The sequence below is a fragment of the Grus americana genome, chromosome 14 (genome assembly GCF_028858705.1).
Source record: "Grus americana isolate bGruAme1 chromosome 14, bGruAme1.mat, whole genome shotgun sequence".
NCBI classification, from domain to species: domain Eukaryota; kingdom Metazoa; phylum Chordata; class Aves; order Gruiformes; family Gruidae; genus Grus; species Grus americana.
Window position 1 is genome coordinate 17,017,111 of NC_072865.1, and position 19,208 is coordinate 17,036,318.

The 19,208-nt window shown below is 38.7% G+C and overlaps 1 protein-coding gene across 4 annotated transcripts in view; it reads right to left on the reverse strand.

Annotated features, from left to right (window-relative positions):
* The window catches only part of SLIT3 (slit guidance ligand 3), a 528,889-nt gene that overhangs the window by 218,359 nt on the left and 291,322 nt on the right, over window positions 1-19,208 (reverse strand). For all 4 annotated transcript variants that reach the window (XM_054841901.1, XM_054841902.1, XM_054841900.1 and 1 more), the window contains one exon: window positions 12,012-12,083. In XM_054841901.1, the coding sequence (XP_054697876.1) occupies window positions 12,012-12,083 (72 nt within the window). The remainder of the gene's footprint in view (window positions 1-12,011; window positions 12,084-19,208) is intronic.

Below are 19,208 nucleotides of genomic sequence, written 5' to 3' on the forward strand. Positions count from 1 at the left end.
TCGAGAAATTTTCTCACGTCTTTGCCCAAAGGCTACACATTTTTCAGTACACTCTACCAGGAATGACTGCTGTGGCTCTATGTCCCAATTACATCCATAATTTTCTGGAAGTATTTGGACTCAGAGAAATAAAAGTATTTCTGCAAACACCAAATAAATGTTTTATATCATCAGGGTGGTTTTGATGTTCCTCTATGGTACCCAGTTTCCGGGGCTGATACTATTGTCTAGAACCACTGGGAACAAGTCCAGTTATCATAATACCCAGACCAATGTCCACTGAAGTCAGTGCAAATCCTGTTGCTGATTTCAGCAGGGAGTGAATCTAGTCCCTGCAATCTATTTATTTAGGCACAGATTTTTACAGGAGCCACAGCGATCAAAAATATAATTGTATCCAATTTCAACTCACCTAGATTTTGGGTTGTAGATTCATTAAAAAAATCTCTTGTTCAATGAATTAATATAATTAAATTAATAACAGAATTATATTACTTTCATAGAAAATAATTGTTAAATAGATACAGAGGTTATACAGAGATGTCTCTTACTAAAAATGGCTCTTGGTGTTACCCAGCTGCATGCCTGTCAGGTACTGTAGTTTATGGATTCTGTGCTACACCTGCCAAAATCAATGGAAACTGGATTGGGTTCTCGATGCATACAGAGGTCTGAAAGCCCACGAGAGTGTGTTTATGGAAAGGATGAAAAAGAATCAACAATTCAGACTCAGATCATACAAACCTTAGCTTCAATGCATCAGAACTTCAGCAAAATTAAACGGTTTTTCAGGTTCCTGCCTGAACAGTTGTTTCTGGTTAGTCCTTTCTGAAGCTAAAGCAGTCTTATAGACATAATCCAATTCAAACTAACACAGTCCAACTCTCTAATTTGAAAGGAGCAAGCAACTTTTGCCATGTGTTCAGGCTAAAGGCATTTAATGATGGAGACTTCCAAGGTAAAAGGTTTCAGCATTCAGTCAGCTGAGCACAGTGGTTTCCTTACAGGACTCCACCAAAAGAAATTCTAAAGAAACTGATTAAATTTGGATCAGAAAGGAACAGTATCATTCTTCAAAACCATGTTTCAATTTGTCCCATCCTGAGTACACTGCAACCTTAATGCTCTAACCTTATGGTCAAAGCCTCTATTTTGATAGATTTCCCTACCATAAGAAACAAGTCCTTTAATATTTGTTGGTGTAACACACCCAGGAACAGAAAAGTCATTCCAAGTGAGAAATAGAAATTAGTTGTCTTTTCAGAGCTAGAGAAAGTGACAAAAACTAGACTTCTGCATCCATTAAAGGGACTATGTGGCAATAGTCAGTCTCTTTGGGACAGTCATTGTGCCAGCCCGTTGCCACTTCATCAGCTGCCGCAATGCGCCACTGCCTGAGGGACTGCGGATTCCTGCTAGTCCTACGTTGACCGCTAGGACCAAAGCAGGGACGAGCTGGCAAACCCCGTGTTTGCAGCGGACAGCTGCTTGGGAAGCATGAATACAACATTGAATGGAAATGGCACTGGCAGCAGTTTAGCCTGAGTGTCTGGGTGTCAGCGCACGAGGTTTTACAAAAGCCTTTTGGGAGGCAGGCGACTGGCATCCATGGAGAGCGGGCTGCCAGAACCCCTGGTTTCCATTTCCCTCCGACGGCAGACCAACCGGGTCCTGCAGGCAAAATAATGCCCCTTACTCCTCCTGCCAGAGCAGCCCCCTGATTTCAGGAGCCCGGTGTCTCAGCTGCCCCTCGGATCCCAAGGCCACTGGCATTCCCACTGGGAAAGGGCAGCCGGAAGAGATCTTTCCTAGCTCTGGCAACATGACAATGGGCACGGCGTGGCACGGAACTGCAAAGGCAATTCGCAACTTTTGACAGCAGAGGAAGGAAAAGAAGCAAATGCTTTAAAGAGGGAACTTTAAGTGGGAAGGAACTTTAAATGGGAGGGAACTCCCCAAAATGCAAGAAATGCAACCACATTTGTGGAATAATTTCATATTCAAACGGTATGTGATGTCCCTACCTCCAATTCATACATGCTGGAAATTAAGGCTAATATATAGGCTAATATAAATCCACATGAATGAAATAGGGAATGTGTGATATACACATTCTGTGAATTCAGACTTGCATGTATGAACAGCTGTTAAGGAAAAGTCACGTTTATAGAGGAAAGAAACGTTTTGAAAGAACAAAGACAACACGTAGCTCCTAGACAAGGGCAATTACGTGTTCCTTGGTGAAGCTGGAAAGGGATCTGCTTTCCATCAGGAATTAAACATTGAGTTTTTCTTTTAATAATACATTAGACAGCGTTTGTGTGCATCACACAAGAAAAAGGTCAATATGTTTAAAAAACCCTATCTTTCCAATTTTTAAATTTCTCCCAAACACCACCTGCCCATGAGAAGCAGCAATACCTGCTTATATTCATGCATGCGTATGCAATACAGCTAAGAAACCGTAACAATTTGAATAGCAAATACTCACAGTGTTTCATTTGCGTTCAGTCCACAGAGTGAAAAAGTGCAAAATAAAATACACACAGAAAAAAATTCGAAGCACTCATGATCTGTTCAGGAATATTCTACAAGCACAAGAAGTAGCTAAATAAAAGGAGTCAATTGTTCTCCATACACGGCTGTTTCTCTGTAACATCTGCATGCATACAAAATAAAATATAACTGCCATTGTGGATAGTCTGTCCTAACTGTTTCAGCCTAAGTATTAGCTGAAGTGCCTCACCTGTTTTCTAACACCCTAGCCGTGGACGGGAAGACGGTGTGTCTCGCAGATAAAATGGATCCAACCCTTTTAAGACATCACTGAAATTGCCCGAGGAGCCAGTAAGAAGCTCGGGTGCTCGCGGAGTGGACTACCCCCCTCCCCAGAGCCCGCCCAGCCCGCAACTGCCTTTTGCACCAACGAGGGCTTCTCAGCGGCCTTCAAGCATCGTCGCAGAGATGCTGCATTGCGGCAATTTATCGATCACGGTAGCCATGTCCAAAGCTGAAAGCCATGAACAAGGTCTGCTTTCCCACCCTCCCTTCTCCCAAAAAAGCACTTTTGGTGACAGGAACAATCTAAGATTCTAATGGCAAAAGATGTAAAAGCAAATCTAAATTACCAATCTGGTGAACAAAGACCTTGTTCAGTACATGCTCCTACATCCCTTTATCACTGCCACCAACCTGTCTTCTACAATGTTCTCTTCTATTTTACCCTCAAATAAATCCCAATCTCAGCCACAGTCTGGCACTAGCAAACCACAGATATCTCACACCACCTAGTACTGTGAAGACAAGAGGGATGCGAGCAATTTTTAAAAATTAATGGCACTACTGTTCGTTGTTTCCTTCAGTGGCTTTATGCAGCCATGTCACTTGATGTTCTTTCAACTGACCAAGCTATTTTCTGAGGTACCTCTAAAATACTCAAGAGCAACATGGCATATCACAGCAAAGGTTTCTGGATGACCTTACAGCATTTTAAAATTTGTTTCTAGGGACCTGCAGATGTCCTAAGCGTGGCCATCCGTCGGTCATACTAAAACAATGCATTCGGATTTTCACCTCAAAACAGAAACTTAAGAAATGTAATTCCACTTCAAAAGTATTGAACCAGTTAACATGAAATTGCTTCATTTATGATAACTAAATTAACATAGAAATTGTGATTATTTGGCTTCAAATTACTTTAAAATTGTTTCATACTTCCGCCTTTAAGGCAGCTCTTAAATTTTCTTTTTTCTTAAACACAGAACTGTATACACTACATAAAAAAAGTCTAATTTACACTAATCATATGCCTTTCTTTTCAAGGATCTAAAGATTATTTTTCCTGATTTAAACATACATGCTCTTTTCATGATATATACTTACACACATATATACTTACATTATAGGCATAACCTTGCGAACAGCAGGAAAAAGAGACACTACTTGATTTTTAGATCAGAAGAAGCTTTTACCTATGCATTTTTTTTCAGTGCAGATATAATTATCTACCTCACTTGCAAGCTAACTATCTCCATATTACTGTTTTGATTTCTAATTTACTACAGATACAACATTATTGTCCCAGCTACAAATATTGGATAATGCTAATAATAAGTAACGCCTAGTACCCTGATCCCAGTGGCTACTGTTTGAGGTTAAATATCTGACACAACACTTGAAGTGGCAGACCAACAATTCTGGTATAAAGAGCTCCCATGATAATTTTATTCTCTCTTTCCAGAGAAACCAGGCTTTTGAGTCCTCTCTTGTACAAAGGCTGGCTACAGCGCAGAGCCTTTGTCTATGTCGTTCTACCAGCACAGCAGAGGGACAAACGCAACCTCTGAAAAAGACAAAGCATTTCTATCCCTATAGTCATAAACAATAACTTTAATCGCACACAGAAAAAAAAGAAGGTAACCATTGTGCCTTTTGAAACATTTTTTTTTAAATCATCATTTTTTTGCTCTTGTGGGGACTGACCCCAAAGCAAGCAGGAGTTCCCACATTCACCTTCAGTTCTGGACCCCAGATGGTGTCACAGAAGGGCTGAGGACATCCAGGTATATTTGAGATTGATATCGATATCGCAGAAACCTGCGCCACACAGGTGTGACGCTTCCTCCCCCAGCCAAACAGGCCTTACTAATGCCGACAGGATTACACCCAGCTACCGTAATATCGTCATCCAGCTGCTTTGGGGAGTCACATAAACAATGAATTGCAAGCTATGGCATAAAATGACTACTCATCTACCTTGAACTTGTAACTTCCCCTCAGAACTCTGTCATCACTTCAACTTTATCTGCGAGGACTTTTATTCCCATCGTAGTCTTCAGCTCAGCTTTCAGTTAAAGTGTTGAGCTGCACGTCTGCGTTAAATATACTGTTGAGTGTCCTCTGGATTAAGTCGTTCACATTCATTTGACTTTCAACAGCCAAAATGCTTGTTCTACATCTTTTATATTACTGACGAAGAAACTATATTAGTCAAAGGGGAGGGAGGGCAGGTCACAAGATGAGCAAAGCATGCAAATGAAACAATTAATATCATGGGAGAGAAGGTTTGCCAGAAATCTCTGTGTCTTCTGGAGTTTTGACTTTGGAGTCTCTCAGAGCAGTGACTGCAGCACCAATAAAGGGCTTATACTATACAAGCCATAAACCCAAGCTTCCTCAAAAAACATATTGGTCAGTGATTCATGAAACTAATATTTCTAACCTGGCACTGCTCTTATCTTGGTAAGTTCTGCAGCCTGCACGGCTCCAGGCTATTCTTAAAGGGAAAAAAACCCTCCAACCTAATAGGAGCAGGAAAGGAGAATGAGCACAGCATTCAACTACTACATATGCTCCAGGAGAGGAAAAATCCATCTTTTCTAAATATGTAATACAATTAGGCATCCACACTGAGGATTGATAGAAATGTTCATCAATTTGCTGGGACATGCCTGAAATACTGCAGGATTAGCAAAATCATTGATCAATGAATTTATGCAAATGTATTCTCTCTATAAAGAGAGAGTTACATTACAGCATCAGTGATTTTCAGAGGCCCTCTCTTGCCCGCTCTTATTTTACCTCAGCTGCTCTTTGATATAAAGCCTGTCACCACGGTGCCATCTGGATAGTGTTCCTTTCACTATGCTGTACTTCCAACCTCACATTTTGTACTATGTTATAGAACAGAGGTTATCTCAGATTTCATTTCCATATCTTCAGCAATGACACCAGATCTCTCACCAACATGTATCAGCAAATAAAAACAATTCTTATCAAGCAACAATGTGAGCACCCCATCTTTCCTCCATCAATTCTTTATGCTAATTATGCACTTCATTTTACTAGGGTCCACTGGGGGTGCAGTACCTTTCTAAAAAGTTCTCCAGAAAAAGGCATTTCCGTACTTAATCGTATCTCCAACTGATTTATATAACAGAAACCTTGTAGTAACAGCAGCCAGGTTCTTCAGGAGCACTTCTCCTTCCCGTAAAGGCCTACAGCGATACAGGAGGCAGGAAGAATGGGAAGGGTATAAACTACAGCACAGTCTAATAAGCAATGGAGAAAAGAAAAATGGGAATTATCATTTGTCCGCTGATACCTCTCTACTCTGGGTGCACCATTTCTCCATTGCCAAACCGACTTTTGTTCTCCCTCTGGCAAAACTTGATTGCCTGAGACACAAGCTCCACACGGAAAACTGAGGGTACTCTTAGAAAAGCCAAACTCCTTGGTTTTCACCTAATTTCACCTAACTGGTAGATACTTCAATTACTCATATACTGCCAATGGTGGTTCCCTCCAGTTTTGTTTTTATGACAGGTATCATGTACATGCTGACTGATGAAATAACTAAAGATATTAAAATCATTTTATTCATTTACATACATTTGAGCTAACATATAGCCTTGGGTAAAAACAAACAAACCCCAATCATTTTAATTTTACTGTACTCAAGTATGAGTAAGTAAAACAGCTATGCAGAACATTTTGAATAGAAATCTCATTTTCATTACTGTATTTAGGTATTTTGGTATCAGTTATAGGAACACAATTTACAGAGTTCAAATTTGATCCTGATTGCCTCAACTGACCATAATTTCCAGCAAAATAGAGGAGGAAATCACATTTGTGTGGCATTTTCAGGCTTTCATTAAGCAATGACATCTCATATATTTAGAATTATGTCATGACTTTCGCTCCCTGCCTCTCCAGGTTGGGAAAGCAAATAAAAATCTTCTATCTAGTTAAGACATGCCCAGAATAGCATTTTGCAAATAAGTAAAACTGACTATATAACTGAATGCTCAGCATACAGAAGACCACCTTAGGAACAATTAAATCCTGACTGTAGCACAAAGTAACGAATTATGTTCAGAAAAGTTTGCTAGGACAAAAGGTAGTGTGTATTATAAGCACACACATCCATGACCTCTGTATCAGAAATTGCACAGATTACTATTTTTTTTTATGAAACAGAATCCTTTATAACAGGAACGTATTGGATTGAAAAAAGGAAAGCACGAATAACCCTATTCCAGCTGTAAAATGCTTGCAATGACTGGATGCACCAGTGTAGGGACGAACAGGGGATGCAGACCAGAACTGGTCTGACAGATTGCGCTGTGTCCCGCCGAACACGACTCGGCGCCAACTCACAGTTCGAAAGAAACCAGTGCCTGGCACTTGCAGCCGTGTGCTTTTCTGGGCGTTTGTGGTGGGGCAGGAAGAATAGTGAGGCACAAACATTTGGAGAGAAAAAGGTTACATATAAAACACTGATAGAACAATTTTAATTTCTAAGATTTCGGGGATGGTAGGGTGGTGCGTTTTCATTTACGTTTACATCTTACAATCTGAAAAACTAACTTTTTTATTTTTTTTTAAGATCAAATATGTCGGGCTCATTTGGAATTGAAGTTACAACTTAAAATTGCTGTGAACATTTGGGTGAGTGTACATGCACTTCTTCAGTATTACTTGTGAGTGAATTTTCCACACTAAAACACCCAGAGTTGAATGGCGTTTGTTGCTACAGACTCAATGACAGAGTCAGTGCTCATTCATTTCAAAAAGCAGGTGAAACTCAGGAAAGAGGATTTTCAGGCTGAGATACTACATGAAAGACCTACAACAATTAACATGACTAACAACAAAAAAAAAACCCAAATCATTCCGTACAAGCTCTGTACAGCAAGAATTCATTTACCTTCTTTAACAGAATACTATCCCCAGACCTCCTAGGATTAGCTCTTGGTATAAAATCTTTTTGGTTTCGGATTTTTTTTTTTTTTTTTTAACGGAAAATCTGCAATGAACAAAATGCGTTCAAGCTCCAGCCTCTCTGGCTATCATTATAAAATAGGAGGAAAAACAGCTTTTACAATATAAACCAAGGAAAACTCTCCACCTAAGTTGCCAACAGTGACTCGTAATTCTTTGTGTCCTGTCCACATGGCACAACTGCCATGTCACCACAGAGTTTTCAAGCTACCCCAGTGAGGGAAAACAATAATAGATAATTTAAAAGGGGTTTTTGCTAAATCGAGTTCTGTATCTTACTGAGAAATGGATCCTAAAATCACAAGTATTGTTCAGCACTTCCAGTCTATTGACAATAGCATGATCATTCACTCAATATTACCAGTTTATCCAGTTTGACTGGGCTTGTTGAACCACCTTGAAATTAATTCCTTTTAGTCGCGTATCCTAAGAGACTGAAGGTGAAATTCTAAGCTCTGAAAGAGTTTTATTTCCTATGCTTCATAATTTTAGACATTTGGAAATAAAGCTATGGACTAATTTCTAATCTACAAAGGATATGAACATCGTGTTGCCGCACACCATAAGGGATACTGGACATTTATTTTTTAGAATTCTTTGGGTTTTTTTTTTTTTAATAATCTTTAAACGTGTTTACAGCTACACTAATACATATTTCTCAATCATACTGTCATTGCCAGATATTGCCACAGGACATAACTAAAAATTAAGCAGAGCAGAAAACCTTCTCCTACTAGAAATGACACTTTAGTTAGTGAAATTTTCACACCAATTTTCTTTGGCTTTTCTATGCATTTCTATTCCAACAGGTCCTAAGTTAGTTAATAACTTTTTCATCCCTTTACAAATACATGCCCCTTTTACATTTCACGACTGTTTCAGGGGTTGCACACATCTTTCTGTGTCTCGGAATGCAAGACAAACCCACTGAAATATGTTTTATCGCCTTACTAAAAGGGGGAAAGGAAGTATGTCAACAAGAAAAATCCCTATTTTCTCAACAGATTAAACCAAAAACCTTTATGGGAAGCCATACAGGAAATCTGATGCACAAATGAACAGAAACCAGCCCCAATGCAAAACTACCGAGAAAGGATGTTTAAGTAAGCATGTCAGTTCTGCATGTAATTTCTCAGACCTTATCTTCACCTTGCTGGAGGCGCAAAGACAATCAACAGAAGGCACCAAAGCACTTTATACTTAGTATTTCTGCAGCTTTTTAACCCGAAACTCAGAGTCACCAGCAGCACCTGCATTACAGTCTACATAGTTCAGCTCATAGGATCAGGGACACCTTTTGGGACATTCGAAACACGGGAGCTCATAAAAGAAGTGACCAAAAGCCAGTGTTTGTACTGGGAGCCGCAGTCAGTGCCTTGGTCTGGTCCAGGCTTCGGCTGAAGTTAGCAACTCATTGCACCACATCAAGTACTGAAATTAGCCTCAAATATCAATCTTGTTTTCATCTCTGCCTCTGTGCTATTTGGTGGTACAGGAATGTATCAGTAACACAGAAAAAGAAAACAAAAGTAGTAAATGAAAACAGCAGAAATAAGTAACATGGATGATGGAGTGCTCTTCATTTTGAAGGATAACTGCACAACTTCTATTCCTACATCTGCCACATCACCAAGCTCCTTGCACTCATGTTGTTTGAGGAATTCAAGATGAATGAAAAGTGCAATCCAGAAACCAAAGTGCTTTTAAAGAAAGTGTTCTTAATTTATTTTTTGGGGTAATGCTAAGCGTTTTGTCTCTGCCCTGAGTTATCTACAGAATTTAGAATTCTGTAGACAGGCAGGTGTGCAGAGAAAAGATGCAGAAATGTAAATGTTTGATATCAGAAAGGTCACAAAATTTCAGTAAGGTAAGGAAGAAATACATTATTTGGTACCCCTGCAAACTGTTCAAATACATACTTAGATTAATTTTTGCCAGAATCATTAAATATTTTCTATATTTGCATTACAGGATAAAATATATCTGCATAAAATACATAGTAGGTCTGAAATGATGAAATTTGGTTTCACTTGTTAATATTCTTTGATGGTTCAAATCGCTTTAATTTTTTAACATTTATGACTTTTACAACTGAAGATATGATATTCTCTAGGGCATTAAGCAAATTTATTTTGATAGATTTAAATACTCAAACTTTCTTTGAAGAAGAACTTGGAAAAAAATTCAGATTAGGTTGGAAGTATAAAACTCACATTTTGTTACTGCAAGAAAAATACCTTTAGAAATAGATACTATCAATCTATTTTCTCATCTTTTAGAATTAAGAGTCATTTTTAGCATAGCAGTATGTCTGTGCTGATAATTAAAAATGTATTAAAGAACTGATTATGATGTATTTTACATATCCTCCTCTTCTCCCACCCACAAATAACTCGCATAGAATTAACCAATTCAAAGCAGAGAGGTAAATAAACATTAATTCAACATTTACTATATCCTGGGCAGAAGGAATGCATTCCCAGCAACTTTTTCAGAGCCTCCAGAACTTGGAATATTACAAAAAAGGCTCCATTTATTGTCCAGCCTATTTTAGTGAAAGTTATAGCACAGTCTACTGTCAGTGGAGGACTGATTCACTCTCTGTGGGTATGGAAAATCAATCCATCAAAAGAAAAAGAAGTCAATTTTATAGGACTTCATGATTTTTTTTCTTTCCTTCCTTTCTTTCACCATACAGGAGACTTCTCAATCTGACAGACAAGTAAAACTTTATAGTGGTAACACATTACTTTTCCTGAAAAGTGCTATTAATACAGAATTCAAACAATAGTCTTGACCCAGATAAGAAACTCTGCAAATACCTACTATTAGCTCAATAGGAGTGACACACACTATCTGATCAACATCAGCATCCCAGCCTGAAAGAGGGGGGCCAAAGGTGTCTCAGAGGACTGTGGCAGACCAACACGCAGAGCCACCACCCCCAGGTCCCTCAGAAAGCCGAACTTGCTTCTGCTGAAACTGATGGCAAAACTCCTTTGAGGATCAGTACAAAGCAGGTAGAGCTCTTGGGGAAGAATTCCCTATGTTATCACACGTGTATTCAAACCACTGTGGTGCGTGACACAGCACTGTCTATAAAGCCCATGGTTTTGCCTGTTCCAGAAGCCAAAGGCAATGTCTTGAGTCTGCTGAATCTCCAGGTGCCAGGGCTGTGTGAGGCAGGTGCTTACTGTAACCACCTACCATTTGCTGTTTCATAGCACGTAACTTAAGGGCAAGATTTTCAGCAGTCTGAGCAGGCCTTCCCTGCTGTATTTCAGTCTGTATGATTTCAGTGCTGGACCGGTATTAACTCCAGTTCAGATGTTGAGGGTCTGAATTTTGAAGGGGTCTCCCCCTGCTCTCTCTCCATTTTGGCTTAGGACTGTATGCTTTCACAAGTATTAACTCTTTCAGCTTTGCAGTATTAACTTTCAGCTAACAGGGAAAGCTTTATATCAGTTCATATAATCAAAACCTATTCCAGAAAAGGTCTCCAAGTGAACAAGTAACTGTTAGTAATAAGCAAATTATCTGCTCAGATACCTATTTCTGGGTAATATTGGATTTTACATTACAATGACAGTGCTCTAAATCTAACGTGCTTTTTCTCTGTTAGAGTCAACTTTCACTGTCAAATCCTTTTTTTTTCTTTTGTCTGTGCTGCAGCTTTAACAGCCGATGTGTAAAGTTTGTGGTACATGAAGAGCACAACGTGGTGTTATTTCAGCCCTCAGAGAAGGATCCTCCCCAAAAGCCAATGACTGCACTGAAAAGCCTGCCAAACGCCCGTCTCTCCTCCCTCTTACATACCAAACACCTTTTAAGCAGCTTTTTGTCTAGGGCAATTGTCAGATATCTCATAATATTGTTCCCCACGAACCTGTTACCCATCCGCTACTCAACATTACGCAGACCTGGCCAGGTTTCTGGCTGCAGAGCATACATCGGACGCACTTTGAATACTGCTGAACCCCATCTGTTCCACGCAGCAGCAAGCACGGCAATATCCCTGCTCCTCAGGAGCGGTAGCAGAGAAGTCGTCTATTGTGGTTTAATTAGCGGTAGCCCCCAGCCTGGGGGAAGTGTGAGATTTCACTTTGCTACCTACACGACCAGTCTGAGGTGGGAAGGAAGGATATTGAGCCCCCGGCTTCGCCCAGCACTGCAGCGTGGGGAGAGCCACCCCCCCGCCGCCCCAGCACAGCACCAAGTCAACTCACAGGATCTCCAGGTCGCGCAGGGCTCGGAAGGCTCCATCTTCGATGCAGCTGATCTGGTTGTTGTCCAGTTGCCTGCAGAAAGGAAGGGAGAGGATGAAGGCTGGCCGGTACGGGCAGATCTGCCTCGGAGTGCCAGGTTGGGGGCTTCCCTGTCACCGAGGTGTCCCTCCACCCCCTCGCAGCGCCTGCTCGCCACCCCGGCGCAGGGCTGCTCAGCTGCCACGCTGCTCCGGCTCTGCTCGCTGCTGTCTGACAGCGCTGCACGCTACCGCACACTGAAGCCTGTCAGGTCTCAGTAAATATTAATTGCGCCTTTTTTTTTTTTTTTTTTTAAAGGCAGAAGGGAGTAATTTCATTACATTAGGGCATCCAATCCATTATGAGCTTTTACCGTCATGTCACTGAAACAATTTCATTAAGCTAAAGGCCTGTAAATCATTGGAGGTCACTATGCTGCCCTCCGTGACCTCCCAGAATGCCTTTTTTTCTTTTACTGGAAGTTGGAGTCCTCTGTCCTGACAGTACTAAATCTCCAGGCTTTATCTGCCCAAGAGCTGTGAGAGTGCATAGGGAATATACCAATTCCAAATTAGACTCAACTAATCTAATTTTATAGTCTTTTTATTATTCTAAGCACCAAATGTCTGTGGTGGTTCGATGCCTCTCTGCATTGTTACTGGTCCCATCTGGTAGCCCGTTCTATTGAAAGATTTCTGACTAAATACAGATTCTCTCTAACTGCATCAGGGAGGGCAATCCAGTGACAGAAAGCATTATACACACGTACACTTAAGACACTATTTTGCTTCAAAATGTGTAATTTAATATTTGGATGGTGGAGTTCTCTCATTTGTCTCCCTGCATACGCAGGATTTAAGTATATTTTACAATATACGTGGATACAGCAGTACAGCTACATCTGTCTCTCTTGCTTCGAAAATTAAAGTTGTAAGTTGTAATTTAAAATTCAGTGATTATATTTTCGGACATCCGATCTCTTAAATTTTACACCTAGAGAAATAAAATTATGTATCTACCCACATGTAAGTACAATATCTGCATTTCATAAAAAAAAATAGATGCAGGCTCCCGACTCTATGTTGTACTGTCCTTTGCACAGCACAGACTTCAGATTTGGTGAGGCAGGGACCATTTGTCCTGTGTGTGTAAAGTATCATGAACAAAGACACCAAGATTGCATTGCAGTTTCTGGTTGCTATTAAAAACAATAAATATATACACAGAGAAAGCAAAAATATTACACCCCTGTATTATATATCTGCATACTTTTACCAACTTCTTTCCAATTATTTGCCATACCTAATTTTTGGTCTAAATAGACATTTGTCACAACTTACTTATTATATAGCAATAAAGCACAGACAGAGCAAATATTAATCTTTACACACCCCTTTAAAGATTGAGTTTGATCCACTAACATTGAGCATCTTGACTATGTATATATTTGAAGACTATGGGAAACTTATCCTCTATAACATAGTCTGGTCTCGATGAATATCATGCTTTTTATGATTTAAAGTGCATGAAAAACCATACGCACTATAAGGTCTACTAAAAAGCTTAGCAAGCATAAATCCCAGCTAAGGTTTCTCATAGCTCTCATAACTTTGGAGAACGTGCTGAATTTGGCAAAACTTCAGTGACATCTCCTATACTGACAGATACCGGGATGTACAATCATCCAAATAGATTTTTCTGTAGCATGAGCGTTCACGCATAGTATATATACTTATGTATATAAGTATATACATACATATTTATTTATGTTCTCTCAGTTTCTCCCACCACCTAGCAAAGATGCTAAAAACTATATATTTTTGACTGCTGGGAGGACCAGTGGCTGCTGAGTGGCTTTTTCCGAGATCCCTGTTTAATTGTGTGGGTTGTTAAAAATTTGTTGCTCAAACAGAAAGGATGGTGCCTTGCAGGAGGGATAAACTTCAAATGAGTTAAATATAATGCTCGTTGCATGACTAAGTACTTTACACTTCAGCTGGCTTTATTAAGCATAAAGTTGGCATGATGAAGAGAGAGCAGGCGCAACTTCAGAATCACCTCTCTCTTTTCTTCTATGGGAAGTACTATATATTGCCTATTTTTGAGTTATACTATAATATTGATTTTTCTGCCAAATACACTAAAATAAGCAAATAAACCCAGTGTGCTAGTCACAAAGTCTTCTGGTTAAAGGGCTTCATATGCTGTGTATTTTTTTTTACATGCTACTCTCACAGATTGATTTTTGTTGAAAAAGCATAACGACAATCTTGATCATATTTCTATAGGTTCAGTCACGCTAGTGCTAACAACCAAGCTTAGTCCATGTGACTAATCCACAGGACCACAGCAAGGGAAACCTCTAGATGCCCAGAAGACAGGCACTTAGCGGGACAGTCAGTAAACAGGGAAAATATTCGGTAGAGATACACCCTGATTCTGTGTGCCCCATAAACTAAACCTGCACAGTCTCTGGGAGATATCCACACCTTTAATGCTTCTTTGTAACAGAGCTCATGTCTCCTGATATCTATCATGCCAAAACATTCACAGCTGTGTTTAAGCATGAGAATGTCTTCTCAAAAGGAATAGAACTATTAGTTGTCTTAAAATTAGGCATGGCTGTTTTTAAGACCCTTCACCTCCCCATTTATTTCTCTCTGTGCAAAGATGGAAATTCTATTTCTTTGCATCTGTACAGCACCCTGGTGAGTGGTTAAGCAGAGACTAGAGATTTGAGAGTTTAAAGTCCAAATAACGTCTTCCTTCCAAGACAATGTGTTAGGTTAAAGTTTTGAGAAAACTTCAGGTAAAGCCTTAAAGAAAGGCAAAGCCAGGTGTTCAACACATACTTTTATACCCGTGAAGACAAAATAAAAATCCTGTGATGTGGGCTAGCAGCCAGATCACATACTCAATGTGGGTAAGCTGTGCGTGCAGCTCTTCAACATGCAGAATAGACATGTCTAACATTTCTTGGAAAGAACATCTTACCTGAATAAAACTAATCATATGCAGAGAAAAGTAAAAATTCAACTTAAAAAAAAAAAAAAAGAGAAACCCCCCCACTATTTCAGAACAGGTGGCACACACATTTCCTTGAGGAACATGCAACACTGCGCTCATTTCTTCACTGCTGCCTTCTGAACAGAGCCCTCGGTCACACTCAGAGCACTGCTACCTGAGGCACAGATCAGCTCCAGGCTTACAGGTAAATTTAAAAAATGGTCTCAGCCAGCAGAAGCATTTATTCAGACTTAAATGCCATCTCTATTTGTCAGTGTTCATACGCTTTCCAGAAGATCTTTTTCTCCTAAATATTACAAACAGGATGATATGCATGTAATGGTGTAATGTAATGGGGAAAAAAGGTCAGACAACACAAACTCAGATTTAAGACACAATTTTAAAATGCACAAAGTCACTTTTTATACCTCCATTTACTCCTGCCTTTTGAAGGAATGCAGCACTAAGCTCAGACTTCATCTAAAACTATTGATTCAACTGCCTCTGAAGAAAGTAAGGGCTCTCACACAGAAAAAGTGAGCCTCTGTATTTAAAAAAGGCTAAAGGATGAATAAAACCGCAATAACCAAGCTGTGTGAAATAGCCATACAATACACATGGCACATCGTAAGAGCTACAAGCCAAGGCATGAGCAAATAAACACCGTCAAACTCGGAACTTCCAAGTTTTTGCTAAGTTAGATAGATATCTAACTTTTATTTGGGTTAAAGTGTTTGGGTTGAATGCTGAATCTCTCACACCTTAGACACAATCCTCGGTGACATTGTCAGAAAGGGTTCTTGCTCCAACGTCAGTGAGCTCAGATCCCAGCCTGGGAAACCCAGCAGCTCGTGTGTGATTGAATTACCTACTCTGACCTCACCTAAGAGGCTCCAGGGATCCAAGATCTCCGTGACAGGCAATTAGCAACCAGACAGTACTAACAGATACAAAGAGCAATACCAGAAGATCTCAGAGAAAAAACACATGAGCAGGGAAAATATTGAATAGGTGTATGGGATTTAGGTGAAGTCTGACACAGACAAATGCTTATAAACAATGTGAGAATTTATAAAACTCTTTGGAGAAAAAGGCATCTTGCATATGGTAGAGCATATGGCATACATAATGCCATAGGTATTATTATAATCTGACTCTAACCATGACTCAAGAGCTAGTCTCAGTTTTTATTAAAAAGCAAGAAAATTACGTGACTAAATTATATGCAACTGATTGATCATTGTCTATCTTTAAAATTGATGTTTTAAAGAAAAGAACTGAGATGCAAATCACCTTTCTGTGAAATCAGAAATAACACTGCATCCTAATAGATTTATATCACTGGAATAGTCTGTGCTTTGGCCAAGACCCCGCTTTAACTGTTTAAAACACAATTCCCCTGACAGTGTGTAACTCCGGCTTATCCGCTTAGATTTGTACATTATCTATCATACATGAGAGTTAAATTTCAAATAACATTTGGAAGGAATAGGATTTTACAATGTTGGTATTATTTTGCCATTTGAAATAATCCTTTAAATACCAAGGCTTGGAGGTTTTGCTCACAACAATAAGGAATATTTAAGTTTTCAAATGCATTTGAGAGATAAAAATCCCCAGCAACAAAGCTGATGTAATTTTTATCATGCTACTAGATTTAAGGTTTTAAAAAAACAAAACCACAAAACTCTTCTAAAATACTGAAGAATTTAATTCATTTAGGGTGAAATTTTCCAAACTGAAATAATCTAATCTTTTACTAACATTACAACTTAGTTAATGTTTAAAACTCTCCATTTATATTTCTAGCAATGTTTCTTCATATTGTAACAACTAACCTGATCCCATATATAGGAGCTTTCAATATTTTTTCTGCAATTATCCATACTCACATTCATGAAGAAGAGGTCCTTCCAGTATCAACATTTCTCAATAATGAGCTATATAATCAGTGTTTTGTACATTATTTTTTTCAGTGAGGGGTTGGGTTTTTTTTCCATTTACAAACATTACCAAGGCCACTGCAGAGCTCAAGTATTAATCTGGTTTTTAATTATACTGTGACAGTAGTTTAATTACTATAACCTCTTTATATATTTTGTCCAGAATCTAGTTAAATATATAAATAAAAGCCTGTATTAACAAGTACTGTAATAAATACTTTTCAGATTTCTTTATTTCTCATATTTTACATGTTTAGTGTAAAAAGAAGTGTTAGAGTACTTGCATATTTGAGAAAGTTCTGCTGTTATAGATAGGAAATTACTACTGTTATAGATATCTACTGTTACAGAACCACAAGTAAGCAAGAGCTATTTCCTCTTTAATAAGACTTGCATATTTAACCAGAAGTATCCATATGAAAAGTATTGTATTACTTAAGAATTTAAAGGAATTTTCAATAGCCATTTCACAGGAAAGTAAATTCACTGTAACTTACTATGAAATTGTTTAAAGAAAAATAGATTTTGTTAATTACATCTCCACAAGAACATCAGTTTGGACATTTTTCCCAAACCTTGTCCAGTTTTTTTCTAATACAAACTGCTGGGTCTATGCCGTCACTTTCCTGTAAGTTTACAACCTTGTACTGAAACTCTTCAATAACCTGTAAGAATTAGAGAGACACTCTATAACATTCATTGTCCAGCCTCCAATCCAGTCCTTAATAACTTTGAGAATGTTAAAATTTCAAAGGAAAGTGACCCAAAACATCTATGTAAAATTTCTCACCTACCAAACTAAAGTCCTTATCCTTAAATTAAAGTGATAAGGAAGCACCACCAATGGTAACAGATGGTCCTTTGAACTAATACTAAATTGAATTAAACTGAAATAATATAAAGTTATTCCAAAGTAGCTTTTAATGCATTTTTCATGTTTAATGTTTACTCTATATTGATGCTTTACTGAAATCACTCTATAAGATCTTACTTCTATTAGAAAATTTAAAGAATTGATACATTAAATTCACCATTTAAATAATTCTCAAGTGGAGTAGATCGGTGGTGCAAAACACAAATGACAGAGCTGTTGTGATCAACCTGAAATCTCCCTCTGGGATTTTCACAAGTGTTCCAAAATTCCTTTTTTTGTTTGTTCCCTAAAGGTGTGGTTTTGCCAAAAGCTATGGTTGAAGCGTTGTGCAGAAAGAGCTCATCTGCATGAAATAATTGGGCACAGTCATATTCTCTGTCTTCAGTTTTCATACCCGACCTATGATGTTTTTAAATAAGGAGGGAGGGATATCTGATGTGGAGGGGAAGAGTTGCTTATAAATAATTACTCTGCAGACTATTCAAAAGTATTAAGTATTTACTGTAAGTTTTTTTATTACATTAACTCACAATTCAAAATGTTGCTGTCAAAAGATAGACATCATATTAGCTTAATGCAAAACTTAAGTGACAAATGAACAAGTAGACTACTGCTGCCTCTTCCCACAAGTATACATACACACAAACCCAAGATTTCCTTTCAATAAAGGGGATTTAGAACAATTTTTTTTTCTTTTTTTAACTCTCTCTGGTTGCTGATGTAACAAATAGTGCATACTAAGCACAGAAATGGCTGTCTCCATAGCAATTGGGCAGGTTTTGCGGTTTCCCTAGTTACTCTTGACTGATAACCATCTGTTGTTCTCCTCTGCCATAGCCCCAAAGGGGAAAAGGGGAAGAAATGAGGAAGATAAAACGGGTGTTAGAGAATATGAAAGTTATTTACTGTAGTGGTTTTTACGTTTTCAGAAGGTTTGCACTTACTTAAATCTTTGTTTTATTTATTGTTATTTTCACTTGACAGGTACCAAATACCACATGTAATGGAAAGTTCTAATTCCAAAATGTTACTAATCATTCACCTTATTAATAGGAAATCTTACCAGGAAATCATATTAGGAATATCAATAGGAAAACATATCAGTAGGGATATTACTATGAAACTGTGGAAAATCTGAAACGAAGGCACTTACATAGAAAAATATGCAGATATTTAATCTAAATAATTAGTAGAAATTTGTAATATACCAAGAGAATGGGGTAGAGGAAGTGCAGCAGGTTAATCCACCTGGCTGCTGCAGGTGGAATGGGATCACTAAGGAAATGCTCCTTGCCACCCTGACCTGCACTAAGGGCTGGAATTACCTCTGTTTACACGTTTGTGGTCGGCACTTCC